Raw genomic sequence first — 22,609 nt, 5'->3', positions numbered from 1 at the left:
GCCACGACAAGGCAGTGATCCTTGAAGGGGTCCAGCGTGGTAGAACGGTACATTAGTCTCTGTCTGCAGCCTTTATCAGTTTGGTTTCCCCCACCCCCGTTTCTCACATTGTTTGACATTCTCCTGCCATCCTATGAATCTGACATCGGTAACGCTATTAGGCGGTGTTCTTTATGAGAACCAGACTCAGTGTAATGTTATGGGATAGTATTATTCGACTGCTATTTTTGGAAATTGATTTTGTCTTATTGATTAACCATAAAAATGGGTGGTAGCAGGAGCCCGTAGAAGGCTGGGCTGCCCCCCCCCCCACCGACACACAGCTGTGTGAGGGGCCAGCAGAAGGCCTCGACCGGCGGCGGTTGTGCAGGCGGCCCCTGCCCTCCCAGGCAACGGACCATACCAGGGGCCTGCAGAAGGATGGGCGGCCAGCCCCACCATAGCGCTCGCCGGCGAAGGTGGGCGGCTCCCCGTGCAACATCAGAGGGTGGGCGGCGGGAAAAGAGCAGGACTGCTGTGTCTTTGACGTGGCGGCCCCGCTCTTTTTGCGGCGCGTGGTCCTTCCCCCCCCCCCCCGGGAAAAGCGTGAGGCTTCGCTGGTGGCGAAGCTTGTTCCCCCCGCAGACTTACCGGAGACAGCACGCAGAGACAACGACGGTTGATTCGCCGGAGCGCAGAGCTGAGGACGGGCCAAGTAGCCAGGCCCTTGAGTGACACCCGGAGGGGCCAATCAGGAACCATGTTTTTATCACGGACTCAACCTGCCCTTTCTCCTCCCACCTTGGCCTTACCGTTTTATTATTACCGCTCCGCATGAGCACTTTAAAGATTGGGATTGGGGTTTTATTGATTTGAATGTTTTATCTGTTTTACCTGCATCTTATATCTATACCACCATGAGCTAGTATCCCTGGGAGTGGTAGTATATAAATAAATGCATAAATAAATAATCACTCCACCTCCGTATGTGTTTCCACTTGCAAACATTTCTGGACACTATAATCTACAGCAGGCCTTCTCAACCAGGGTTCCATGAAACCCTGGTGTTTCTTGATAGTCCTGGAAGGGTTTCCCAAATGGGTGGAAGTTCACACATTTTTGATATATTTTTCAATATTTGTTAAACATTTATCAGATGATATGACCATTTCAACCTGCTCTCCCCTCCCAAAATGTCCAATGGTGGTCCTGGAGGGCGTGAGATGGGAGGGACCCTGGCTGGGCATGTACAAAGCTATGCTTCCCAACCATCTTCTGCACAATCACGCCACTTCTGCAGTTCCTCAAAGCATGCAGAATGTTTCAGGGGTTTCTTCAATGATAAAAAGTTGAGAAAGGCTGATCTATAGGAAGAAAAGTGCTATGTGGTATACAAGATCTTGCCCTAGCAGGACTGCACTAAATCCATTTATATTTCCAACTGCAAATTGCTGTATCTAAATCTCCATTTGGTTGCCAGGTAGCTTAACATCATAGCTGCTTAAACCCTTTACCAAAGTATTTGTGTCAGCTGCCAAACCAAGAAAACTTTGAATCAGTTTCTTCAGGGTTTCTTGTGAAAGACCTGAGAAACTTAAATGTCTTTTCTCTCAATTAATTGCAACAGAACATTTTTTTTACACATGCAATCATTATACTATATAAAGTTTAGGTTATGTCAAAGTGCATGTCAGATATAAGCCTCATTATACAGATGCTCTACAGCATTAGTCTGATTACAGATTTTAATTAACAATGTTTTAGTAAGCGGAAGCTGTTGCATATCTTGGAAAACTTAGCTGTTAATTTCTCCACATGAGCATGCATATGTGAATTTGCTTGCTAGGGCATGGTTCCTTTTTTAAAAAAAATAAGGGGGGGAAAGGAGGTAATCTAATTTCTATAACGGATGGACTTGGAAAGATGAGGAAAATGAAAGAGGACAGAAGGAGCAAAATTCGCCTTCCAGGATTTCAGTGTCTGCTTTCTCAAATGGGTGACCTGTTGAAGGAGAGGTTACCTCAGAGAATTAAAGATATCACCAACAGCTGACTGTTCTAATAGCTTTAAATGAAGAGGTCTGGATTCTAAATCTTATGAAGACAGCAAGGTCCTTTGGAACCCTAAAGGTGCGATATCATATTTCATGACCCCAATACCACAAGAAGTTTGTCCCCGTCATGAAGGTACCTCAAAATCTGGAACAGTCCAAAATGGCTACCTCTCATGAAGACTGATTTTATACAACGGACTGTTGTATTAAACATTTCAACACCTGATACAAAATATATCAACACCACATGGCAAGAATTCAGCTGCTGAATTAAAACACACTATAATGCACATACAACAAAACCAAGAATATTGCAACACTTACAAACCCTCCTCTTTTCAAAGACATAAATCAGGAGACCCTAACACATCTTCATTAGTTGCTAACCCGACATTACAATCTCAGATCTTTCTACAATTTGAAGTGCACCACATACAGAAGTTTATCCTTATCCTTTGTTGTTCCTCTATATATTTATGGAACAGCCTTCCTTATCCATTGTTGTTCCTCTATATATTTATGAAACAGCCTAGGGAGTGGGATGTGTCCAGCTGTCCAAGTTGGAATAGGGCCAATCAAGGTGCAGCCAGATTTGCCCCGATTGGCCCTGCCCCTGCAGCTCCTGTCCTTCGTCCCTGGAGTCTAGCCTCTTTGCTCTCAGACGCCTCAGTTCCTGGAGCCAGCAGCAGGTAAGGGGAGAGGCCCTGGGCAAAGGATCGTGGTGGAGGGCCTCCAAGCAAGGGCCTCTTGGCCTGCTAGGCTGGGCTTGCTAACGAGGGCCTCCTGGCCTGCTGACGAGGGCCTCCCAGCCCCCACCTGCCCCACTTGATCTAGTTGCGAGCTACGGCCCAAGCCCACCTTAAGCTGCCTGGCCAGCGGCTAGGAACGGGCTTTGAAGCTAGTACTAGTGCCAATGGATTCAGACTCTGTTCCGCTGCTTCAGACCAACTTGGTGATCATCTGAATCTATTATAATCTAAAGTAAAACTTTCTTCTTAATCAACAACAGTTTGTTTAAACAATTTACAAGGCATAAACATAACTCTACACCATTTAACTTTCGCAGTTGCCTGGAAATTTAAATATCAGATATAGCCATGTATATCTGAGCAAGTCTCGGGAGGGCGGTTTAGAAATTTAATCAATTAATGAATAATCTGTGATTGTCTCATTTGGCTGTGAGCAGCTTGCATACTATTAGAAGATTGTTTGCAGTCATCACTGCATATTTAGAATAATTTTGTTGCAACTTTGAAATACAGTACCATGCAAATTGTCCAAACACTTGTTGATTCAAGTTTTACCTAGAATTGTAATGCTATTCATATTAGGTCAACCATTAATGTAGACGCATTTGGTCTCCTGATTTAGGCCCGTGAGATAAAGAGGGTTTTAAGCATTATTATGAAGTTGAGAGACCTTTGTATACATCAGTGGTCCCCAACCTTTCTGAGGCTGGGGACGCGGCCCGGCCCTGATTCCCTCTCCCCGCCCTCCTGCAGTAAGAAGCTTCCCAGGCCGCAAGCTTGCGGCCTGGGAAGTTTTTTACTGCGGGGGGGGGGGGGCGGGGAGAGGGAGCCGCGGCCCGGCACCATGGCTTCGCGGCCTGGCACCGGGCCGCTGCCCGCAGGTTGGGGACCACTGGTATACATGACAGGACATTTAGTTTGAATTTTATGGTGTATGTGCTTTAAACCGGCAGCTTCTATTCTGACATATTAGATATAGGTAGATATATACAGTATCAGGCAAAGAAGATTCCCCCTCCCCCATCAACTTTTCTTCTGGTTTTGGGGTTGGTTTTAATTTTCTTCCCCCAATCATTTAAAGCAGGAATGTGGCTTTCCAGACGTCCATGGACTACAATTCTCATGAACCCCTGCCAGCATTGTGGTCCATGGACATCTGGAGAACTACAGTTTGGCCACCCCCGATTTAAAGAATCTTCACTTAGCTCTACTTTAGGGAAGCAGACCAAACGCTCCCACACTGGGAGTCATGCTTTGGGAGATGCATTAGACCCTTGTTAAATGAGGCACCAGGCTTATCCTAGCTAGTAGGTGTCAGGTGCCCCTTCTATTCCCCCCAGATGCCTTTTCAAGTCCCATCTACGATCTCTCCAGGGTGCCCTGATCTGTTTCCTCCCCCTTTTCCCTTTTCTCCGGGCGGGGTACTGGGATCCAGTGCTCTGCTTTGAAGTGTTAAAACTATGGTGGGGCATTCCAGCCTGCTCATCTCCAGTATTTCACACCCAGCTGGGTTCACACACTTCCACCTTGGGAAAAGATTTCTGCAAAGGGATGGCAGGTTACAGTAGATGAGCGATAGGGATGTGAGTGTCCTGCATAGTGCAGGGGGTTGGACTAGATGACCCATGAGGCCTCTTCCAACTCTATTATTCTATGATTCTATGCCACTCCTGGGAAGGAGGTGGGAAGTTCTACTCCCTATAAAGCCTGGGTCCTATCTAAGAGCAGTGTCACAGTCAACTTTCCTGTTCCATGTATTGCCACAGCTAAGTGATCGTCTGTATGTCCTATCTTCAATAAAACTAACTTCTGGTGAGATGCCAAGCCTTGGTAGTCATTGAGTTGGGAAATCACAGCTACATTTCTGCTACAGGTCTGTGACAGTAGGCCAGTGTGGGATACGACTCAAGCCTGGTACATCCCCCTGGCCTACTAGCAAGGGTGAGACTGGTGCCTCATTTGACAAGGGTCTAAGGTAGCTTCGTCTTATACTGAAATCAAGCCATTAATACATCAAGGTCAGTATGGCTTGTTCATGCCAACAACTGTTCTCCACAGCATCTCAGGCAGATGCCATTTGCATCACACACTATCTGATCCTTATAGGTGGAGATGCCAGGAATTAAAACTCTGCATGCAAAGTAGATGCTTTTCCATTGAGCAATGGTGCCTCCTCACTTAAATCAGGATATGCTGGTCATTTCCACAGACTGAAGGGATTCCTGATGGTGGGATGTGATTTTGCCTCCCTTCTCGGGTCACAGCCCAACCCCATGGCACTAAGGGACAAGAGGGGGACTCCTCAGGGAAAATCTACTACAGCAGGGATGACCAAACTGTGGCTGACGTCTATGGGCTACAATTCCCATGAGCCCCTCCCAGCATTAGAAGAGCTGGTTCTTATATGCCGCTTTTCTCTACCTGAAGGAGTCTCAAAGGGGCTTACATTCGCCTTCCCTTTCCTCTCCCCACAACAGACACCCTGTGAGGGAGGTGAGGCTAAGAGAGCCCTGATATTCCTGCTCTATCAGAACAGCTTAATCAGTGCTTTGGCGAGGCCAAGATCACCCAGTTGGTTGTATGTGGGGGAGCACGGAATCATACCTGGCTCAGCAGATTAGAAGTCCAGGCTCCTAATCACTGCCCCAAGCTGGTAGGGATTCATGGGAATTGTAGTTCATGGACCTCTGGGAAAGCTACAGTTTGGCCACCCGTGAACTACAGCATGGCAGAATGGAAAGAATAGCGGAGTAGGAACCTGGGAGCCCTGAACGTGAATCCTTATTTCTCCATGAAAACTTTCTGGTGACCTTATTCCATCAAATATTAGTGAGGGATTAGGCAACTGATTTAGGCGGCTTTTGGTAGGAACAACCCATGTGAATAAAGGGTTTCTTCTAAGGAATGTTAAGTGAGAAACTGCCCACTCTACAATAATGACTTACCATTCCAAAGTTCTTAAAAACAGAAAACTCAGGAGAATAAACACAGGGGATACAGGAGGAAACTGCATTTGGACCAATGGCTACCTGAGGAGCCTTGAGCATCTCTGGGGTGTGCATGTGTGTAAACACCTCCTACCTTTCTGGTCGGCAGGGTGAGGGGGCACGTGAGGGTACTTGGAGTGCTTCTTGATATGGAAGTTGACGTTGTCCAGCTCCACATTCAGGCTGATGGAAGCAGCTGAGTCGCTGTCCATGGCAGACTGGAAGCTGCTGACTGAGGGACGCTTGCTAGGGCTGGCAGAATCTTTCGCGATTCGGTCAAGACAAAAAAAAATACAGGGAGGAAAAGGGATGGGTGGGTTCAGATGGGTGCATACGGAAGATATCAAGGAGAGGAGAGAAACGGTTTTAAATTACACAAAGCCCAGTGTGCAAGCAGAGAGACAGACAGAAAGACAGACATGGCATTTTCATCTACTCAAGTTGTGCCAGCATCCGTCACCATCAGATGCCATGCAAAGGTTGTTTGGATATTTTTTTTCTTTTTATTTAAACAGGAAGCCATCAGGAGGATTCACACTGCCACAGCACAGAGGTCTCAAGATAGTTTGGAAATGGGAACAAACAATATAGCCTCCACTTTAAGAGGAACCAATTAAAGCTTTTTTAAGGACTGCGGGCAAAACTTTCAGTAGTTGTAAGATAGCTTTCAAAGTTCGAAAATAATAATGCAGACTCACTGATCATGTTATCATCTCCTTCTTCGGCAATTTGTTCGGTGTCGCTGTCATCAAATTTGATGTCTTTGAACCAAGAGGGTTCAGAATGGCCTTCCACTGAATTTACAGAATCGCTGTCTGGAGAGGGGGTTTCAGAAAATTCTGTACTCTACAAGATCACAGGGGGGAGAAAAAAGTTTCCATCATTATTCTTGAGAGCTTGTCAATAGGCCTACAAGAAGTGTGATTTACAAATTAGGAGATTTTTATAGATATTTTGGGGGGTGAGGTTGAGTGGTCAAGAGGGAAACTATGGACAGATACAATTCCGTGGAGTTGTTTCTGCAAATCTGTAACCAAAAAATCACACTTTGGATGAATTCGGGCTGCTAATTCTCTAAGCCTGAACTGCCCCACAAGTTTGTTGTTGTTTTTGTTGTTGTTGGTAGTGGTAGAGAGAGAGAAGTGTCATCAGGTCCCTCCCTGTACAATGGAGACCTTATGAATTCATGACCTCCAAATGTCTTATTGCTTTGCTCTGGTCTTGCCAACAGAGGGTCATTTCATTTGTCTTTAACAAGTAAACTACCCTGAGAACCTTGAAAGAAAGAACAGCAGGAGGAAAAAATGTGCTAAACAAAAGATAAATGGTATGCTTTAAGCATTAGCACAGTTCTGCTTGTGCAATATCCTGCACAGCTTTTAGCAGACTGGTATCAAACATACGGCCCTGTGATGGACAGCACCTAGAAAATGAAGTTCAGAGTGCTGTAACAACAGCTACATATAGTGAGGGGTTAAAAGTCCTCAGCGCAGGAGTGGCCAAACTGTGGCTTTCCAGATTCCCATGGTCTACACCAGTATGAGCTGACAGGGACTCATGGGAATTGTAGTCTATGGAAATCTGGAGAGAAACAATACCAAATTCACCTTCCCAAGGCCACTCCTGCTCTAGAGTATATGAGCCAGGGCAACAGCTCTGAGCCCTGTGATTGGCTAGCCCCAGGTGAGTGGGAGCTGTTATACTGACTGGGATCTGGAAGGAAGTTCAGTGCAGTCTGAGACTGGTCACAGAGAGGTCTGGCTCAAAACCTTAGCTCAGCCACTCCTCTGAGGAGGCTCTCTAGTGAGACAACTGGGTTTTTGATAGAAAGGTAATCCACACAGTTGTCTGTCAACTAGGGCAGTGATTTGGCGGAGAAAGAATTTGGGCAGACAGGTATTTGCTCCCAAATTAAGCCAGATTAGAAGGGGAATCCTACTACTATCAATTTGTAAGGGGAAATCGGGGTAGAATTTCTTATGTGTGTGAGAACTAAATCTTCAGCCACCTCAGAAAGGAAGGTAGAAATTGGCGGCACAAGCTGAGAGCACCCACTTTCTAAGAACCAGGGGAGTTCATGAGCCCGAAAGACATTAGGTCAGAGTAAAACCAAGGTGGTTTGATAATAAACACAATAAAGGAACCCCTCTGTTAAAATAAACAGAGGTTAAAATTTTACCCTCTGTAAAAAAAAAAGAACACCTTTAAACATCTGGAAGCCCTGTAAACTAAGATTTGTGTATATAATCGCGATTCCTCATTCCAGCTACCCCTTCCTCTTCATAAATAAAATCTTTAATTACTAAAAGCATCTCAGTGTCATTCTAACAGAAAGATTTTAAGAAAAGGCTGCTCTCACACCTCCCAGAAACTCCCACCAGGGCTGAGTGAAACCCCAAAAGATCTACTGTGACAGGGTGGGGCAGTGAGCTTCAGGGAAAATTTACCACATTAGTGATGAAGGGTGTAGAGAGGTGTTCTGTCATAGGCCCGCAGGCTGGAACCAGCCCCATCCCAGATTCTTAACTGGCCCAGGAGCAACTGAAAGAAACGTAGCCTGCAGTTCTCTCTCCAGGTTAAGTGGTCCAAAATCACGTGGTGAGCTGCACAGCAGTGTGGGTATTTGGATCTCCTCAGTCCAATGCTCCACAGTATAGAACCCAACAGAATCCCATGAGTATTATGCACCTGACCACTTTGCAGAGTCAGGAGTGGATCTCCTGATCAGCAACACACACTATTCTACCAGAAAGCGACTGTTGTCTTATGTTCAGCATCCCAGCATGCTTTCATAATGAACAGGTCAATATATCCAAAGGCTTACGCTACTAGGAAATAAATTGCCCAACCTCTATTTTTGAATTAAAAAACTTGGCTAATTAGAAAAAGACGTGTTGGTTTTTATACCCAGTTTTTCAGTATCTGAAGAAATCTCAAAGCAGCTCACAATCACTTTCCCTTCCTCTCCCAACTACAGACACCCTGTGAGGTAGGTGGAGCTGAGAGAGTTCTGACAGAACTGCTCTGTGAGAAGAACAACTCTAACAGGACCGTGCCCAGCCTAAGGTCACCCTGCATGGGTGCATGGGAAGGAGTGGTAAATCAAACCCAGCTCCCCAGATTAGAGTCTGTCACTCTTAAATTATGGGGGGTGGGGAAGGAACATTTGATGTGCGCTGAATCTGGTAAGAGACCAAACTGATGTGCACTTATCATAAATAGCTTGAGGACTTATCTTTATTTTGTTTTCTCACTTGTTTAAAATGTGCATTAGCTGCCTTTCTACTTTATGGAACTCAAGGCGGCTAAGAATGTAAACCAAACAAAATACATTAAAAACTACAATTTAAAATCGCAATTCATGACAGCTAGTAAATAAGAAAGAAAGAAAGCAAAATCTTAGAGTTAATTGATGAATTAAAAGTATGTAAATCCCCTAGACCAGATGGCCTTCCTGCTGAAATCCTGAAAAATTTCTCTTCCTGGTGGTCCCTCCCCCTTGCCAACCTGTTTACTCTTATAAATCACTTTGGAATAATTCCAGATTCATGGCTCAATTCGATCATCATCCCAATTTTTAAAAAAGATAATCCAAACCTTCCTGAAAATTTTCACCCAATTAGTCTACTTTCTATAGTGGGCAAACTTTATGTAAAACACCTTGAACGGCAGTTTAGTGCATGGATGCATTCTTCGGGAAGTATTGGCCCAGAACAAATTGGTTTTTCCAAGGGAAAATCCACTTTAGATCATTTTTTGCTTTTAGCGTCTTCAGCCACGAAATACATGAATCTCGGAACAAAAAAATGATTCGTTGCATTCATGGATCTGAAAAATGTCTTTGACTCAGTCCCAAAGGAGGCCCTTTGGGGAAAACTGAAGCATCTTAATCCACACTTACTGTTTCTACTCAGGAAATTCCATACTGGCACTGCATGTCAAGTTAAATATTCTGCTCAGGGCCACTTAACTGTCAAAGTGCCTGTTACTAAAGGAGTGAAACAAGGCTGTGTTCTTGCCCCACATCTTTTTAATTTGTATTTTTCTGACTTGGTCCAAAATTTTGATCAGATCAATGAGCACCCTCCAAAGGCTGGCTCCCGTGCAATACCCTGTTATTGTATGCAGATGATACAGCCATCCTCTCCTACACAAGAATTGTTCTTCTAAGATTTCTTAATTGTTTTTACTCATATTGACTGTTGATGTACTGGGAACTTCACTGCCCCAGCTCTCAGGCAGGAGTACAAATTGGGGGCGGATGAGGTACACCGGGCTAAATGCTTCCCCATATGGATGCAGGAAGAGGTGGGGCAACCTGCTATGACTAAAACTCCAGCCTGCAGCCCGGCATGAAACCTCCAGTGCATAAATGCTCATTGTCAGCGCAACTCTTTACTGATCAATTTCTCGAAATCTAAAATTCTATTTTTTTCTGACTCCAAGGAAATGGATGTTGGGTAGCAAGACGATTGATCAAGTAAACATTTTTAGTTACTTAGGCATTACATTCAATTATAACCTTAAATGGTCTACCCAAGGGACCGGTCTTTGAATTTAGCTAAGTGTTACTCAGCTCAAATTAAACATTTTTATTTTTTGGAAGGCAACCAATATGTCCCAGCGGCCATAAGAATCTTTAATGCTAAAACTGTATCCCAGTTGTTTTATGGTATTCCAATTTGGGCAAAGACTTTTAATAGGAAGATAGAAGGGATTCAGGGAACCTTCTTCCATCAAATTCTTGGTGCTCCCATGTGTGTGCCCTATAGTGTGCTGTGTGCTAAGCTTGGCCAACATTTTTTAGAAACCAAGGCTTGGATGATAATTTTTAAATTTTGGCTTAAAATACTTTTCAGAGTGGAGTCACATAGCTTACTCTTTTACTTAAAGATGGACCCACAATGCAGCTCATGGTTTCTCAGTATTGAAGCTAAAATTGTAGAACTAGGATTTTCAACAGACTTTTTTCTTATGTTTAATGAGTCTGAAATCTTTAATTTTCTGAAACAAAGATTAGTGGTGGCCGAACAATCCAAAATGTTTCCAGCACAACCCTGTGTATGTTCTCCTGCTGCCCTGGGGATTCGATTAAATCAAGGGGAAATTGTTAATTATTTTTATAATTTTACTAATCCATCCCTCTGTTGAGTTTTCATGCTGGCAAGAATGAGTTGTCTTCCCTCAAGCATCCTTGCAGGAAGATACCAGCATGTCCCAAGGAGGGAAAGCTCACTCTCAGCTTTTCCCTCATTGACACTTGCAACTCCTCTGCAAGGAATCATAGATGTAGAATCATATAATCATATAATTGGAAGGGACCTCATGGGTCATCTAGTCCAACCCCCTGCACTATGCAGGACACTCACATCCCAATTGCTCATATACTGTATCCTGCCACCCCTTTGCCTTCACAGAATCAGACTCTCCGTCAGATGGCTATCTAGCCTCTGTTTAAAAATTTCCACCACCTCCCGTGGAACCACCACCTCCCGTGGAAGCCTGTTCCACTGAGAAACCACTCTAACTGTCAGGAATTTCTTCTGGATGTTTAGATGGAATTTCTTTTGAATTAATTTCATTCCATTCATTCTGGTCTGTCCCTCCGGGGCAAGAGAGAGCAATTCTGCTCCATCCTCCATATGCCTCCCTTTTAAATACTTGAAGATGGTTATGAGATCCCCTCTCAGGCGAAACAGACCAAGCTCCCCCAACCTTTCTTCATACGTCTTGGTCTCCAAACCCCTCACAATCTTTGTTGCCCTCCTCTGGACACGTTCTAGTTTTTCAACATCCCTCTTCAATTGGGGTGTATGAGAAAACATCAAATACTAAATACTAAAACTCTAACTTGTGAATTTTTGTTTCTAAAGATCTTGAGGTTTTATGTCAAATAAATATGTCATGAGCAGAAACCAACAGTTTGTGCATACACCACTCTGTGTGGACTCTCGGCATGTACAATCCATACCTGCAACGATGGAAAGTACAGATTCCAAGGTTGGAGCCTCCAAACATTGAGGAACCAGAAGTGTGCATCCTCAGGCAGGAGATTTGATCACTGTACAGAATCTAGACATGGAGCTTCCATACCCATTCATTCACATCTCTTTGAGTCAAAACTGTTTTTTTTTTTTTAATCACCCCAAAAATAATAGAGAGATCGTGATGCAGCCCTGGAGTGTTATGCTTGCTGCCTGCAGCCATACCATAACGAGTATAGCTCACTAGTGAAGAAGTGTCAAAGAATTCTAGAATCATAGAGTTGGAAGGGGCCATACAGGCCATCTAGTCCAACCCCCTGCTCAACGCAGGATTAGCCCTAAGCATCCTAAAGCATCCAAGAAAAGTGTGTATCCAACCTTTGCTTGAAGACTTCCAGTGAGGGGGAGCTCACCACCTCCTTAGGCAGCCTATTCCACTGCTGAACTACTCTGTGAAAAACTTTTTCCTGATATCTAGCCTATATCGTTGTACTTGAAGTTTAAACCCATTACTGCGTGTCCTCTCCTCTGCAGCCAACAGAAACAGCATCCTGCCCTCCTCCAAGTGACAACCTTTCAAATACTTAAAGAGGGCTATCATGTCCCCTCTCAACCTCCTTTTCTCCAGGCTGAACATTCCCAAGTCCCTCAACCTATCTTCATAGGGCTTGGTCCCAGATCATCCTCGTCGCTCTCCTCTGTACCCTTTCAATTTTATCTACGTCCTTCTTGAAGTGAGGCCTCCAGAACTGCACACAGTACTCCAGGTGCGGTCTGACCAGTGCCGTATGCAATGGGACTATGACATCTTGTGATTTTGATGTGATGCCTCTGTTGATACAGCCCAAAATGGCATTTGCCTTTTTTACCGCTGCATCACACTGCCTGCTCATGTTTAGTTTACAATCCACAAGTACCTCAAGGTCTCGTTCACACACAGTGTTACCTAGAAGCGTATCCCCCATCCAGTAGGCATGCTTTTCATTTTTCTGAACCAGATGCAGAACTTTACACTTATCTTTATTAAATTGCATCTTGTTCTCATTTGCCCATTTTTCCATTGTGTTCAGATCTCGTTGAACTCTGTCTCTATCTTCCGGAGTATTTGCCAGTCCTCCCAATTTGGTGTCATCTGCAAACTTGATGAGTAGTCCCTCCACCCCCTCATCTAGATCATTAATAAATATGTTAAAAAGTACCGGGCCAAGCACCGAGCCCTGAGGTACCCCGCTACTCACCTCTCTCCAGTCTGATGAAACACCATTGACAACAACTCTTTGAGTGCGGTTCTCTAACCAATTCCCTATCCACCTGACTATCTGAAAATCCAGATTGCAGTCCTTCAATTTATCCATCAGAACATCATGGGGAACCTTGTCAAAAGCTTTACTAAAATCCAAGTAAATGACATCAACCGAATTTCCCCAATCCAGCAAACCTGTTACTTGGTCAAAAAAGGAAACCAGGTTGGTCTGGCAGGACCTGTTGGAGACAAATCCATGCTGACTTCCTTGGATCACCAAATTGTCCTCCAGATGTTTGCAGATCGCTCCCTTTAATATCTGCTCCATTATCTTCCCCACAACAGAGGTCAGACTCACTGTAGTTTCCCAGGTCATCCTTCCTCCCTTTTTTTCCCCCTTGTGCCTGGCCTTCTGGATGATGTCTCTGTGTTCTTTAAGTGTCCTTTAAGTTTTGCCAGTCAACAATTACTTCTGTAATGGATTTTCATTGCATATTTCATTGCATTTTTCCTATAGCTGCCATCTAAGATGTTTTCACACCAAAAAGGAAGTACAACTTTGATGCGAGCCACTCAGTGCAAAACAAAATTCCTACCTGTAGTGGCCTGTAAAGGGCATACTCATCTCGGAAGAGCTGATCGTGATGACTGATGCATTCCAACCACCGGCCGTCAACTAAAGCCTGCCCAATAGCTATGGCTTGAGCTCTGGAAAGAAACAGCCACACAAACGTTAACCAAAAGGGCTTCTCTGTAAGATACAGCAGACTGAACTCGGTGAGCTCCAAGGCTTTTCCCCGGTCTGCAGCACATACCTTGCCCTCAAGGAAACCCAAGACACGTGTGTGGTGATCCCAAGACTTCAGCCACAAAGCCCTCAAGACTCATGAGTGATTTGCTACGCAGGTAAGAGCACCCATCAAGGCAAGACAAGGAAGAAGGGGAAAGGAATGTAGAAAGGTCACAGAAATATCCCTTAATTTAGGAGTCCCACTCATACAAGGGGGGGGGGGATAATTCTAGCGAAGTAGAAGACCATCTTCTGCTCTATACTTCCCCATTTAATTTCCTTAAAGAAATGAAAGAGAGGCCAAAATCCAATGGCAGCTTTTGGCCCAGAACTGCAGGCTTATACCCTCTGGTTTCTCCCCCATTGCTTGGCTGGGAGGATTCAAGATTTCCTCAGTCAGTACAAACCATAATTCACTGTGATGTCTAAAGGTGGCAGAATACGGTTCCTTTTCTCCCTGATAAACTCCGTCTACAAGTCATACAAGTCATACAAGGGAGGGGGGGAGGAAGAAAGCAAGAAGAAGAAGATCCTTGTCCTGGCCAACTATCCTCAATTTGTACTTGTGGGCACACACCACAGCTGTGTGCGCATGGAAGGGGGGGGGGCTATAGCTTTATGCTGGGAAATGAATTAGTATTTGTTACAAGAGAAAGAGCCTTTTTTTTGTACCCCACTTTTCATTACCCAAAAGAGTCTCAAAGTGGCTTACATTTGCCTTCCCTTCCTCTCCCCACAACAGACATCCTGTGGGGGAAGTGAGGCTGAGAGAACTCTGAGAGAACTGTGACTGGCCCAAGGTAACCCAGCTGCCTGCATGTGGGGGATTATACCTGGTTCTCCAGATTAGAGGCTACCACTCTAACCATGACACCAAGCTGGAGAATTAATTAACTTTAAATTTAGGTTAAATCATCTGAATGCAGGAATAAGCCCCCCACACACCCTGCTAGCTCCTTATTTTTGACTTAATTACTGTCAAAAATGTTTCTCCTGATTTTAAACAGCTCCTGAATTACAGTGGGTAGCCATGTTGGTCTGAAGCAGGAGGAAAAAGCTTGAGTCCAGGGACACCTTTAAGACCAAGGAAGTATTATTCTGGGGATAAGCTCTGTTGGCCTTAAAGGTGCCCCCAACTCAAGCTTTGTCCTACAGTTAATTATGTCAACCTTGCCTTCATTTTGCAGATCTCAGCAACAGCATTTCAACAATATATTTTTGAATGTGTGAGGTAGGGCACAAAGAAGTCTGTAACTTGACAGCAACAACAGAAGAATAATTTGGTCTGTGGCAACAGAGCATGGGACTATTCCACTATACCTCATTGGCATTCATAAGGCCTCAGCAGTCTCAGATACTTCCACTTGACCTTTGACTTCCCTAGGCCTGGGCTGTTAAGCATTCAGCATTATAGTTGGTTCTGTGAGCTAAAGACACTTTACACAGAATAAACATTGCTCAAGAGTCAGGACCAACAGGACATAACTATGTCTTTGTTCCCTATCCAGAGAAACTTGTCTAGTGTGCACCCAAGTTTCTCAGTGGAACAGGCTTCCTCGGGAGGTCTTGGCTTCTCCATCTTTGGAGATTTTTAAACAGAGGCTGGATAGCCTCTGACTGAGGCTGATTCTGTGAAGGTTCAAGGGGGTGGCAGGTTACAATGGATGAGCGAGAGGGTTGTGAGTGTCCTGCATTGTGTTGTGGGTTGGACTAGATAACCCAGGAAGTCTCTTCCAACTCTATGATTCTATGATTCTAAGTACTTTGTTTTAGGAGCCACATGCCAGAGCTCCTCAGTGTGGGTGGGTGTTTCCTGGTAGCAATACACACATCCCAACAGGCTTGTACGCTCCTCTTCCAGAAATGGATTTCTGCATGTCATAAAGGTAGCTATAATTTTTCTCTTCCCCTTTATGCTTCCCTATTGCACGTTTTCATCTGTGTTTCTTCTTATCTGAATGCTTAACTTGATTTGTGTGCGTGCCATTTTTATTTTTAATTTGTTATATTTCAAACTGCCCTCTATGTGAGTTTCTATTCTTTCTTTTCACACTGCAGTCTCCCTGCTGTGATACATTGTTTGTCTGTGTTCCTGTAAATATCTTAGCTGCTAGCCTGAGGCGCCGGCCTGACCAAGGCCACGCTAACTTTGGCACCTTGGCAGGAAGCCTGGGATGGCACCTGGGTGAGAGGCTTACCCCCTCCCCTTGGGAACGCTTGGGTTTAGGCGGGAGAATTGTATTGATAACTGCTTGCTCTTCTGATATCGAACAGTGTTGACTTTGAATGTTGAAGTGTTTAGATCTACTTCCAAATTAGAGCTTTCTTTCTATAGAAGTTTATGAGTTCTGTCTGCTCTTGACAGCTTGTGGGGAAGGGCTGTTCATAAAACCAATAATAAAAATAAGAAATAAGAAATTGCATAAAAACTTAATTCCGAAGGAGCTATGCAATGTTTCTCATGTTTATGGAGCTTCTGTACCTTGTAGTGATGTGGCCGTTCCTCATGAGCCAGTTGACTAGCTCCTTTCCTACAATACAGTTGGGATGCGTCCGCAGCCAATAGCGATGATCCTGAAACTCCATCCCGCTACTGTGGTGGCAGATTTTTTTCCACAGGTCCTTCAACTGAACAGAGTCCTATGAAATAAATAAATAAATGAGGTAAAGATGATTTATTTATTTATTTATTTATTTAGAGGGGGACTTAAGTGACCTCAAGATGGAGAGAGGCTGCTGCTTACATCTGGTGCAAATAATTTATTAGCGCTTTGAAGGTGCCTTGAAGCCTCCTTTGGGCACAGAAGTGGACTAGCTTAAAAAGAGAGCTTTAACAGTATGCTCATCTAGGGATGCCAGCCTGGGTATTCCTCAGAATTACAGCTCATCTTCAGACAAGAAAAGTTAGATCCCCTTAGAGAAAATGGATGCTTTGGAGAGTGGGCTCTATGGCATTCCCACTTGCCCCAAGTTCCATCTGGAAACACTAGTTTCCCCACAGGTGGCAGCCCTGTGCTCATCACCTCAAAATTTCACACACACACAAACACATTGTGAAAACAGAACCTGATGCAGCAAAGCAGGAGTCTGAAAAAATAGATTATAATGCAGGCTTTACCACAAACACCCTTGAGAATTGCAAACATTTCTTTAGCATTAGTGCAGCCTTTCTCAATTTTTTTTACCATTGAGAAACTGAAAAATTCTTCATGCTTCGAGAAACCCCAAAAGTGGTACGATCATATAGGATATATGGTTGGAAAGCATAGCTGTGTACATGTCAGCCTGAGGCCCCTCCCCTTCCCAACCCCTCAAGACTTATCACTGGCCATTTTGGGAGCAGGGGGGGCAGGTCGACTTGACTATATATGGTCATATCACAATCAATGTTTAACAAATTTAAAAAATATATAAATAGCTAATTAACTCCCACCTATTCAGGAAACCCTTCTAAGGACGTCAAGAAACCCCAGGGTTTCACAAACCCCTGGTTGAGAAAGTCTGCATTAGCGTATCACAAGTCTGAACATCCCAGGATGGCCTGCATTGCTTGAGAAGGTCGGAGACTCAGCCACCCCAAACCACCTCAGACTCCACAAGAGAAGCATTTCAAACATTTCTCCTCCCAATTTTTGCATTTGCAAGCACATGCGTTTCTCACACGTGGAAGAAAGGCTGCAGGGAAACCTACACATTTGGTACTCTAAGCATCAGGCTGCTGTATGTAATACATTCCATCACACTGTTTTCTGCCATGTCATTCTCTTTGAGCCACAGTGGAAAAGGTGGATGATAAATAAACAGAAGCGGGAAAACATCAAAGGCACTCCACACAAATAAGATACTAACTTCAAAAGCAAGAAAGGCATCCATATTTCATAGAATTATCGAATAGAATTGGAAGGGATCTCCTGGGTCATCTAGTCCAATCTCCTGCACTATGCAGGACACTCACATCTTCTTCCGGATGTTTAAACAGAATTTCTTTTGAATTAATTTAATCCCATTGATTCTGGTCTGTCCCTCTGGGGCAAAAGAGAACAACTCTGCTCCATCCTCTATATGGCAGTTGTCAGAATCCTGGGTATTCTGCCATGTTTTTAAATTGATTCTTGTGATTGATGTTTAGCCTGATCTGTGATGTTTCCCAGTTCTGGTTCCCTTCTTGCCTCAAGGCCACATTCCCTATTATGTGCTTTATGGCCCCTGCTTCCCACAACACAGCTGTATTGAGATATTATACTTTCTTTGACTTAGTTTGCCCTTTTGCACCTGGTACCCTGATTAGAGGAATGTCTAGTCTTCTTTTGAAACCTGAGTTATCACCTTCCCATGGGAGGGTGGGAAGTGTTTTATATATATATCTACTGCATTGTGTTTTATATATGTTTATCAACTGCGTGTATCTCCAGTTCAGCCTATTTCGATTGTTGCATGTTTTTGATTGAGAATAAAGAAACTTTCCGAAAAGTCTACTTGTCTACAAGTCTAGAATTCTGACAGCAGCCTTTTAAATATTTGAAGATGGTTATCAGATCCCCTCTCAGTCACCTATTCTTCAGGCTCCCAGTTTGGTGTAGAGAGCCAGCTTGGTGTAGTGGTTAGCAGCGCGGACTTCTAATCTGGCAAGACGGGTTTGATTCCATGCTCCCCCACATGCAACCAGCTGGGTGACCTTGGGCTGGCCACAGCACTGATAAAGCTGTTTTGACCGAGCAGTAATATCAGGGCTCTCTCAGCCTCACCTCCCTCACAGGGTGTCTGTTGCAGGGAGAGGAAAGGGAAGGCAACTGGAAGCTGAAAGCTTTCTCTACTCCTTCAGGTAGAGAAAAGCTGCATCTAAGAACCAAGCTGCATCTAAGAACCAAGTAACAGGTTGGCTGGATCGGGGAAATTCGGTTGATGTCATTTACTTGGATTTTAGTAAAGCTTTTGACAAGGTTCCCCATGATGTTCTTTTTTTTTTTTAATAATTTTATTATTTATTATTATATGAAGCATTTACAGAGAAATAAAGAAAAAAGCGACCAGCTGATATGGTTTGCCATCAAGCATTTACAGAAAAGTAGTAGAAAAAAAAAAAAAAAGCGACCAGCTGATATGGTTTGCCATTCTCTTTTAACATACATATTCAGTTCCCATCACATATTATTCCTAATCTAGAAGTTTTTACCATTTTTCTTAGTAAAATGATTGTTAATACATATGAGAATATGATCTGTTATAAGAATATTTTCTGTTATTATCTTAAGTGATATAGGGTCAGTCCTCTTCATAAATTGGCTCTGACCTAAGAGTTACTGCTGCCGTCTTGTTAATACATATGAAGTATAGTTTGTCCTCTTTTAGCATACATATTGGCATACATATTCAGTTCCCATCACATATTGATCCTGATCTAGAAGTTATTGCCACCTTTCTTAGCAAAATAGTTGTTGATACATATGAGAGTATAATCTATTATAAGAATATATTCTACTATTGTCTTAGATGATATAAAGTCAGTTCCCATCATATATTGGTCCTGTCCTAAAAGTTACTGCTGCTGTCTTCCCCACAGGAAACCAGGAGAATATTCCACTGTTCTCATCCTTCAGGTGGTCGCAGAAAATGAAATTGTGTTTTTTTCCATAGTAGAGTATTTCTGATTGTTCTTCTGTCAGGGCCAAAGAAGTCTCTTACTTGATTCTTGCTTGCAGTCGCCTTTAAGTAGGCTCTGTATACTTTATCAATCTTGATCTCTTCCTCTGGTCGCACAGTGATATCTTCTGAAAGCTTCCTGCGTGCTGTCGCCTTTGAATAGACTCTTTTTATTTTGCTGATCCAAATCACTTCCTGCTCTGAATAGATTTCCAGGTTTTCGGTGCTTTCCTTCCTTAAATCTGTTTTCCCACGTTCTTCCAAGGTGCTTTGAATTTTTACATCCCTAGCTCTCTCCCCCTCCTGTTGATTAACTTCCAAACATTGAATTCTCGTTTGAAGTTTTATTGGCTGAGCTGTGTCAGCTGCTCTCTCCAGACCGTCGGCTCCGTCCAAAAGCTCCCCCTTAATCCCTTGGATTTCCTTTTCCACTTTATTGATTGCTTTCAGTATCTTTATTTATTTATTTATTTATTTATTTATCATACTTATATACCGCCCTCCCCGGAGGCTCAGGGCGGTTTACATCATAACAGAGAACAATACATAAAACAGTACATAAAACAATACATAAAACAATACATAAATCTTTGAGTTTCCTTCGCATAACAAATGGAAAAGCTGTGCCTTAGTTAATTTTTCCATAGTTCTAGGCAGTCACAAACTATAAACAGAATGTCTCGTGAGGTCTCGCGGGAGCACGAGCGATCCCAAATTATCAGTTTGTCGATCTCCATATCAAGTCAGCTTCCCCCACTGAACTCTCTCCAACAAAAGTTTAAAGTCTCTCTTCTCTTGAGCACTCTCTTTGTTTGGTTAGTGGGTATAATTAGCTGGGAGCCTCTCACTCACTGAAAGAAGGAATTCACTTGTAAATTGGTTGAGGGGGGGGGAAAGCTTGTGGGGAAAGAAAAGGAAAAGCAAGAAAATTTTCAATCCTTACTGTTGTAAACTTCAGCTCCTGTCAGTCTGGTAAAAGATGATCTGGGAGGGATGTAGGGTCAGCTGGTCGTTTCAGGCTTAGAGAGTTATTTACGACAAGGGCGCCATCGTGACCTTGAGCACATGCTGCTGTTGATCCGGAGAGCTCGGTCTCCCTACCTCCCCACGGATCTGTAGGACCCTCAGGATGCCGTTCCCGGTTCCTGGGGCGACCGGCGAGCAGATTTGCGTATCTGCTCAGGTCAGCCAGGTGCGGTTGCTCCTGACCCTCAGCATGGCTTAAGAGCTGGACAGAAGCCCATCTTCAGTCGACCAAGGTTCCCCATGATGTTCTGATGGATAAATTGAAGGACTGCAATCTGGATTTTCAGATAGTCAGGTGGATAGGTAATTGGTTAGAGAACCGCACTCAAAGAGTTGTTGTCAATGGTATTTCATCAGACTGGAGAGAGGTGAGTTGCGGGGTACCTCAGGTCTCGGTGCTTGGCGCGGGACTTTTTAACATATTTATTAATGATCTAGATGAGGGGGTGGAGGGACTACTCATCAAGTTTGCAGATGATACCAAATTGGGAGGACTGGCAAATACTCCGGAAGATAGAGACAGAGTTCAACGAGATCTGAACACAATGGAAAAATGGGCAAATGAGAACAAGATGCAATTTAATAAAGATAAGTGTAACGTTCTGCATCTGGTTCAGAAAAATGAAAAGCATGCCTACTGGATGGGGGATACGCTTCTAGGTAACACTGTGTGTGAACGAGACCTTGGGGTACTTGTGGATTGTAAACTAAACATGAGCAGGCAGTGTGATGCAGCGGTAAAAAAGGCAAATGCCATTTTGGGCTGTATCAACAGAGGCATCACATCAAAATCACAAGATGTCATAGTCCCATTGTATACGGCACTGGTCAGACCACACCTGGAGTACTGTGTGCAGTTCTGGAGGCCTCACTTCAAGAAGGACGTAGATAAAATTGAAAGGGTACAGAGGAGAGCGACGAGGATGATCTGGGGCCAAGGGACCAAGCCCTATGAAGATAGGTTGAGGGACTTGGGAATGTTCAGCCTGGAGAAAAGGAGGTTGAGAGGGCACATGATAGCCCTCTTTAAGTATTTGAAAGGTTGTCAGTTGGAGGAGGGCAGGATGCTGTTTCTGTTGGCTGCAGAGGAGAGGACACGCAGTAATGGGTTTAAACTTCAAGTACAACGATATAGGCTAGATATCAGGAAAAAAATTTTCACAGTCAGAGTAGTTCAGCAGTGGAATAGGCTGCCTAAGGAGGTGGTGAGCTCCCCCTCACTGGCAGTCTTCAAGCAAAGGTTGGATACACACTTTTCTTGGATGCTTTAGGGTGCTTAGGGCTAATCCTGTGTTGAGCAGGGGGTTGGACTAGATGGCCTGTATGGCCCCTTCCAACTCTATGATTCTATGATTCTATAACCAACTTTTCTTCTTCTAAAAAGACCAAGTTCCCCCCACCTTTCCTCATGCATCTTGGTCTCCAAACCCCTCACCATCTTTGTTGCCCTCCTCTGGACACGCTCCTGTTTGTCTATTTGTTGTTGTTATGTGCGAAGTTGTGTCCGACCCATCGCGACCCCATGGACAATGATCCTCCAGGCCTTCCTGTCCCATACCATTCCCCGGAGTCCATTTAAGTTTGCACCTACTGCTTCAGTGACTCCATCCAGCCACCTCATTCTCTGTCGTCCCCTTCTTCTTTTGCCCTCGAACGCTCCCAGCATTAGTCTCTTCTCCAGGGAGTCCTTCCTTCTCATGAGGTGGCCAAAGTATTTGAGTTTCATCTTCAGTATGTGGCCTTCTAAAGAGCAGTCAGGGTTGATCTCCTCTAGGACTACCGGTTTGTTCGCCTTGCAGTCCAAGGGACTCGCAAGAGTCTTCTCCAGCACCAGAGTTCAAAAGCCTCAATTCTTTGACGCTCGGCCTTCCTTACGGTCCAACTTTCGCAGCCATACATTGCAACTGGGAATACCATAGCCTTGACTAAACGCACTTTTGTTGGCAGGGTGATGTCTCTGCTTTTTAGGATGCTGTCTAGATTTGCCATAGCTTTCCTCCCCAGGAGCAAGCGTCTTTTAATTTCTTTGCTGCAGTCCCCATCTGCAGTGATCTTGGAGCCCAGGAAAATAAAATCTGTCACTATCTCCATTTCTTCCCCATCTATTTGCCAGGAATTGAGAGGGCCGGATGCCATGATCTTTGTTTTCTTGATGTTG

At 44.1% G+C, this 22,609-nt stretch overlaps 1 protein-coding gene across 7 annotated transcripts in view; it reads right to left on the bottom strand.

The window, feature by feature from the left end:
* PIKFYVE (phosphoinositide kinase, FYVE-type zinc finger containing) overlaps positions 1 to 22,609 on the bottom strand; it is a 241,446-nt gene that overhangs the window by 132,640 nt on the left and 86,197 nt on the right. For 6 of the 7 annotated variants that reach the window (XR_013227979.1, XM_077319274.1, XM_077319275.1 and 3 more), the window contains 4 exons: positions 16,268 to 16,425; positions 13,592 to 13,703; positions 6,467 to 6,614; positions 5,863 to 6,030 (listed from right to left, as the gene is read on the bottom strand). Coding sequence is in view for 6 of the 7 variants with exons in the window: in XM_077319274.1 (XP_077175389.1) it covers positions 5,863 to 6,030; positions 6,467 to 6,614; positions 13,592 to 13,703; positions 16,268 to 16,425 (586 nt within the window). In the remaining variant the exon portion in view is untranslated. The remainder of the gene's footprint in view (positions 1 to 5,862; positions 6,031 to 6,466; positions 6,615 to 13,591; positions 13,704 to 16,267; positions 16,426 to 22,609) is intronic. The other variant, XM_077319276.1, reaches the window with a different exon arrangement.

This window comes from Paroedura picta, chromosome 2 (assembly GCF_049243985.1).
Source record: "Paroedura picta isolate Pp20150507F chromosome 2, Ppicta_v3.0, whole genome shotgun sequence".
NCBI classification, from domain to species: Eukaryota; Metazoa; Chordata; class Lepidosauria; order Squamata; family Gekkonidae; genus Paroedura; species Paroedura picta.
The sequence above is the reverse complement of the archived record's forward strand: the minus strand, read 5'-3'. Positions and strand labels throughout refer to the sequence as shown.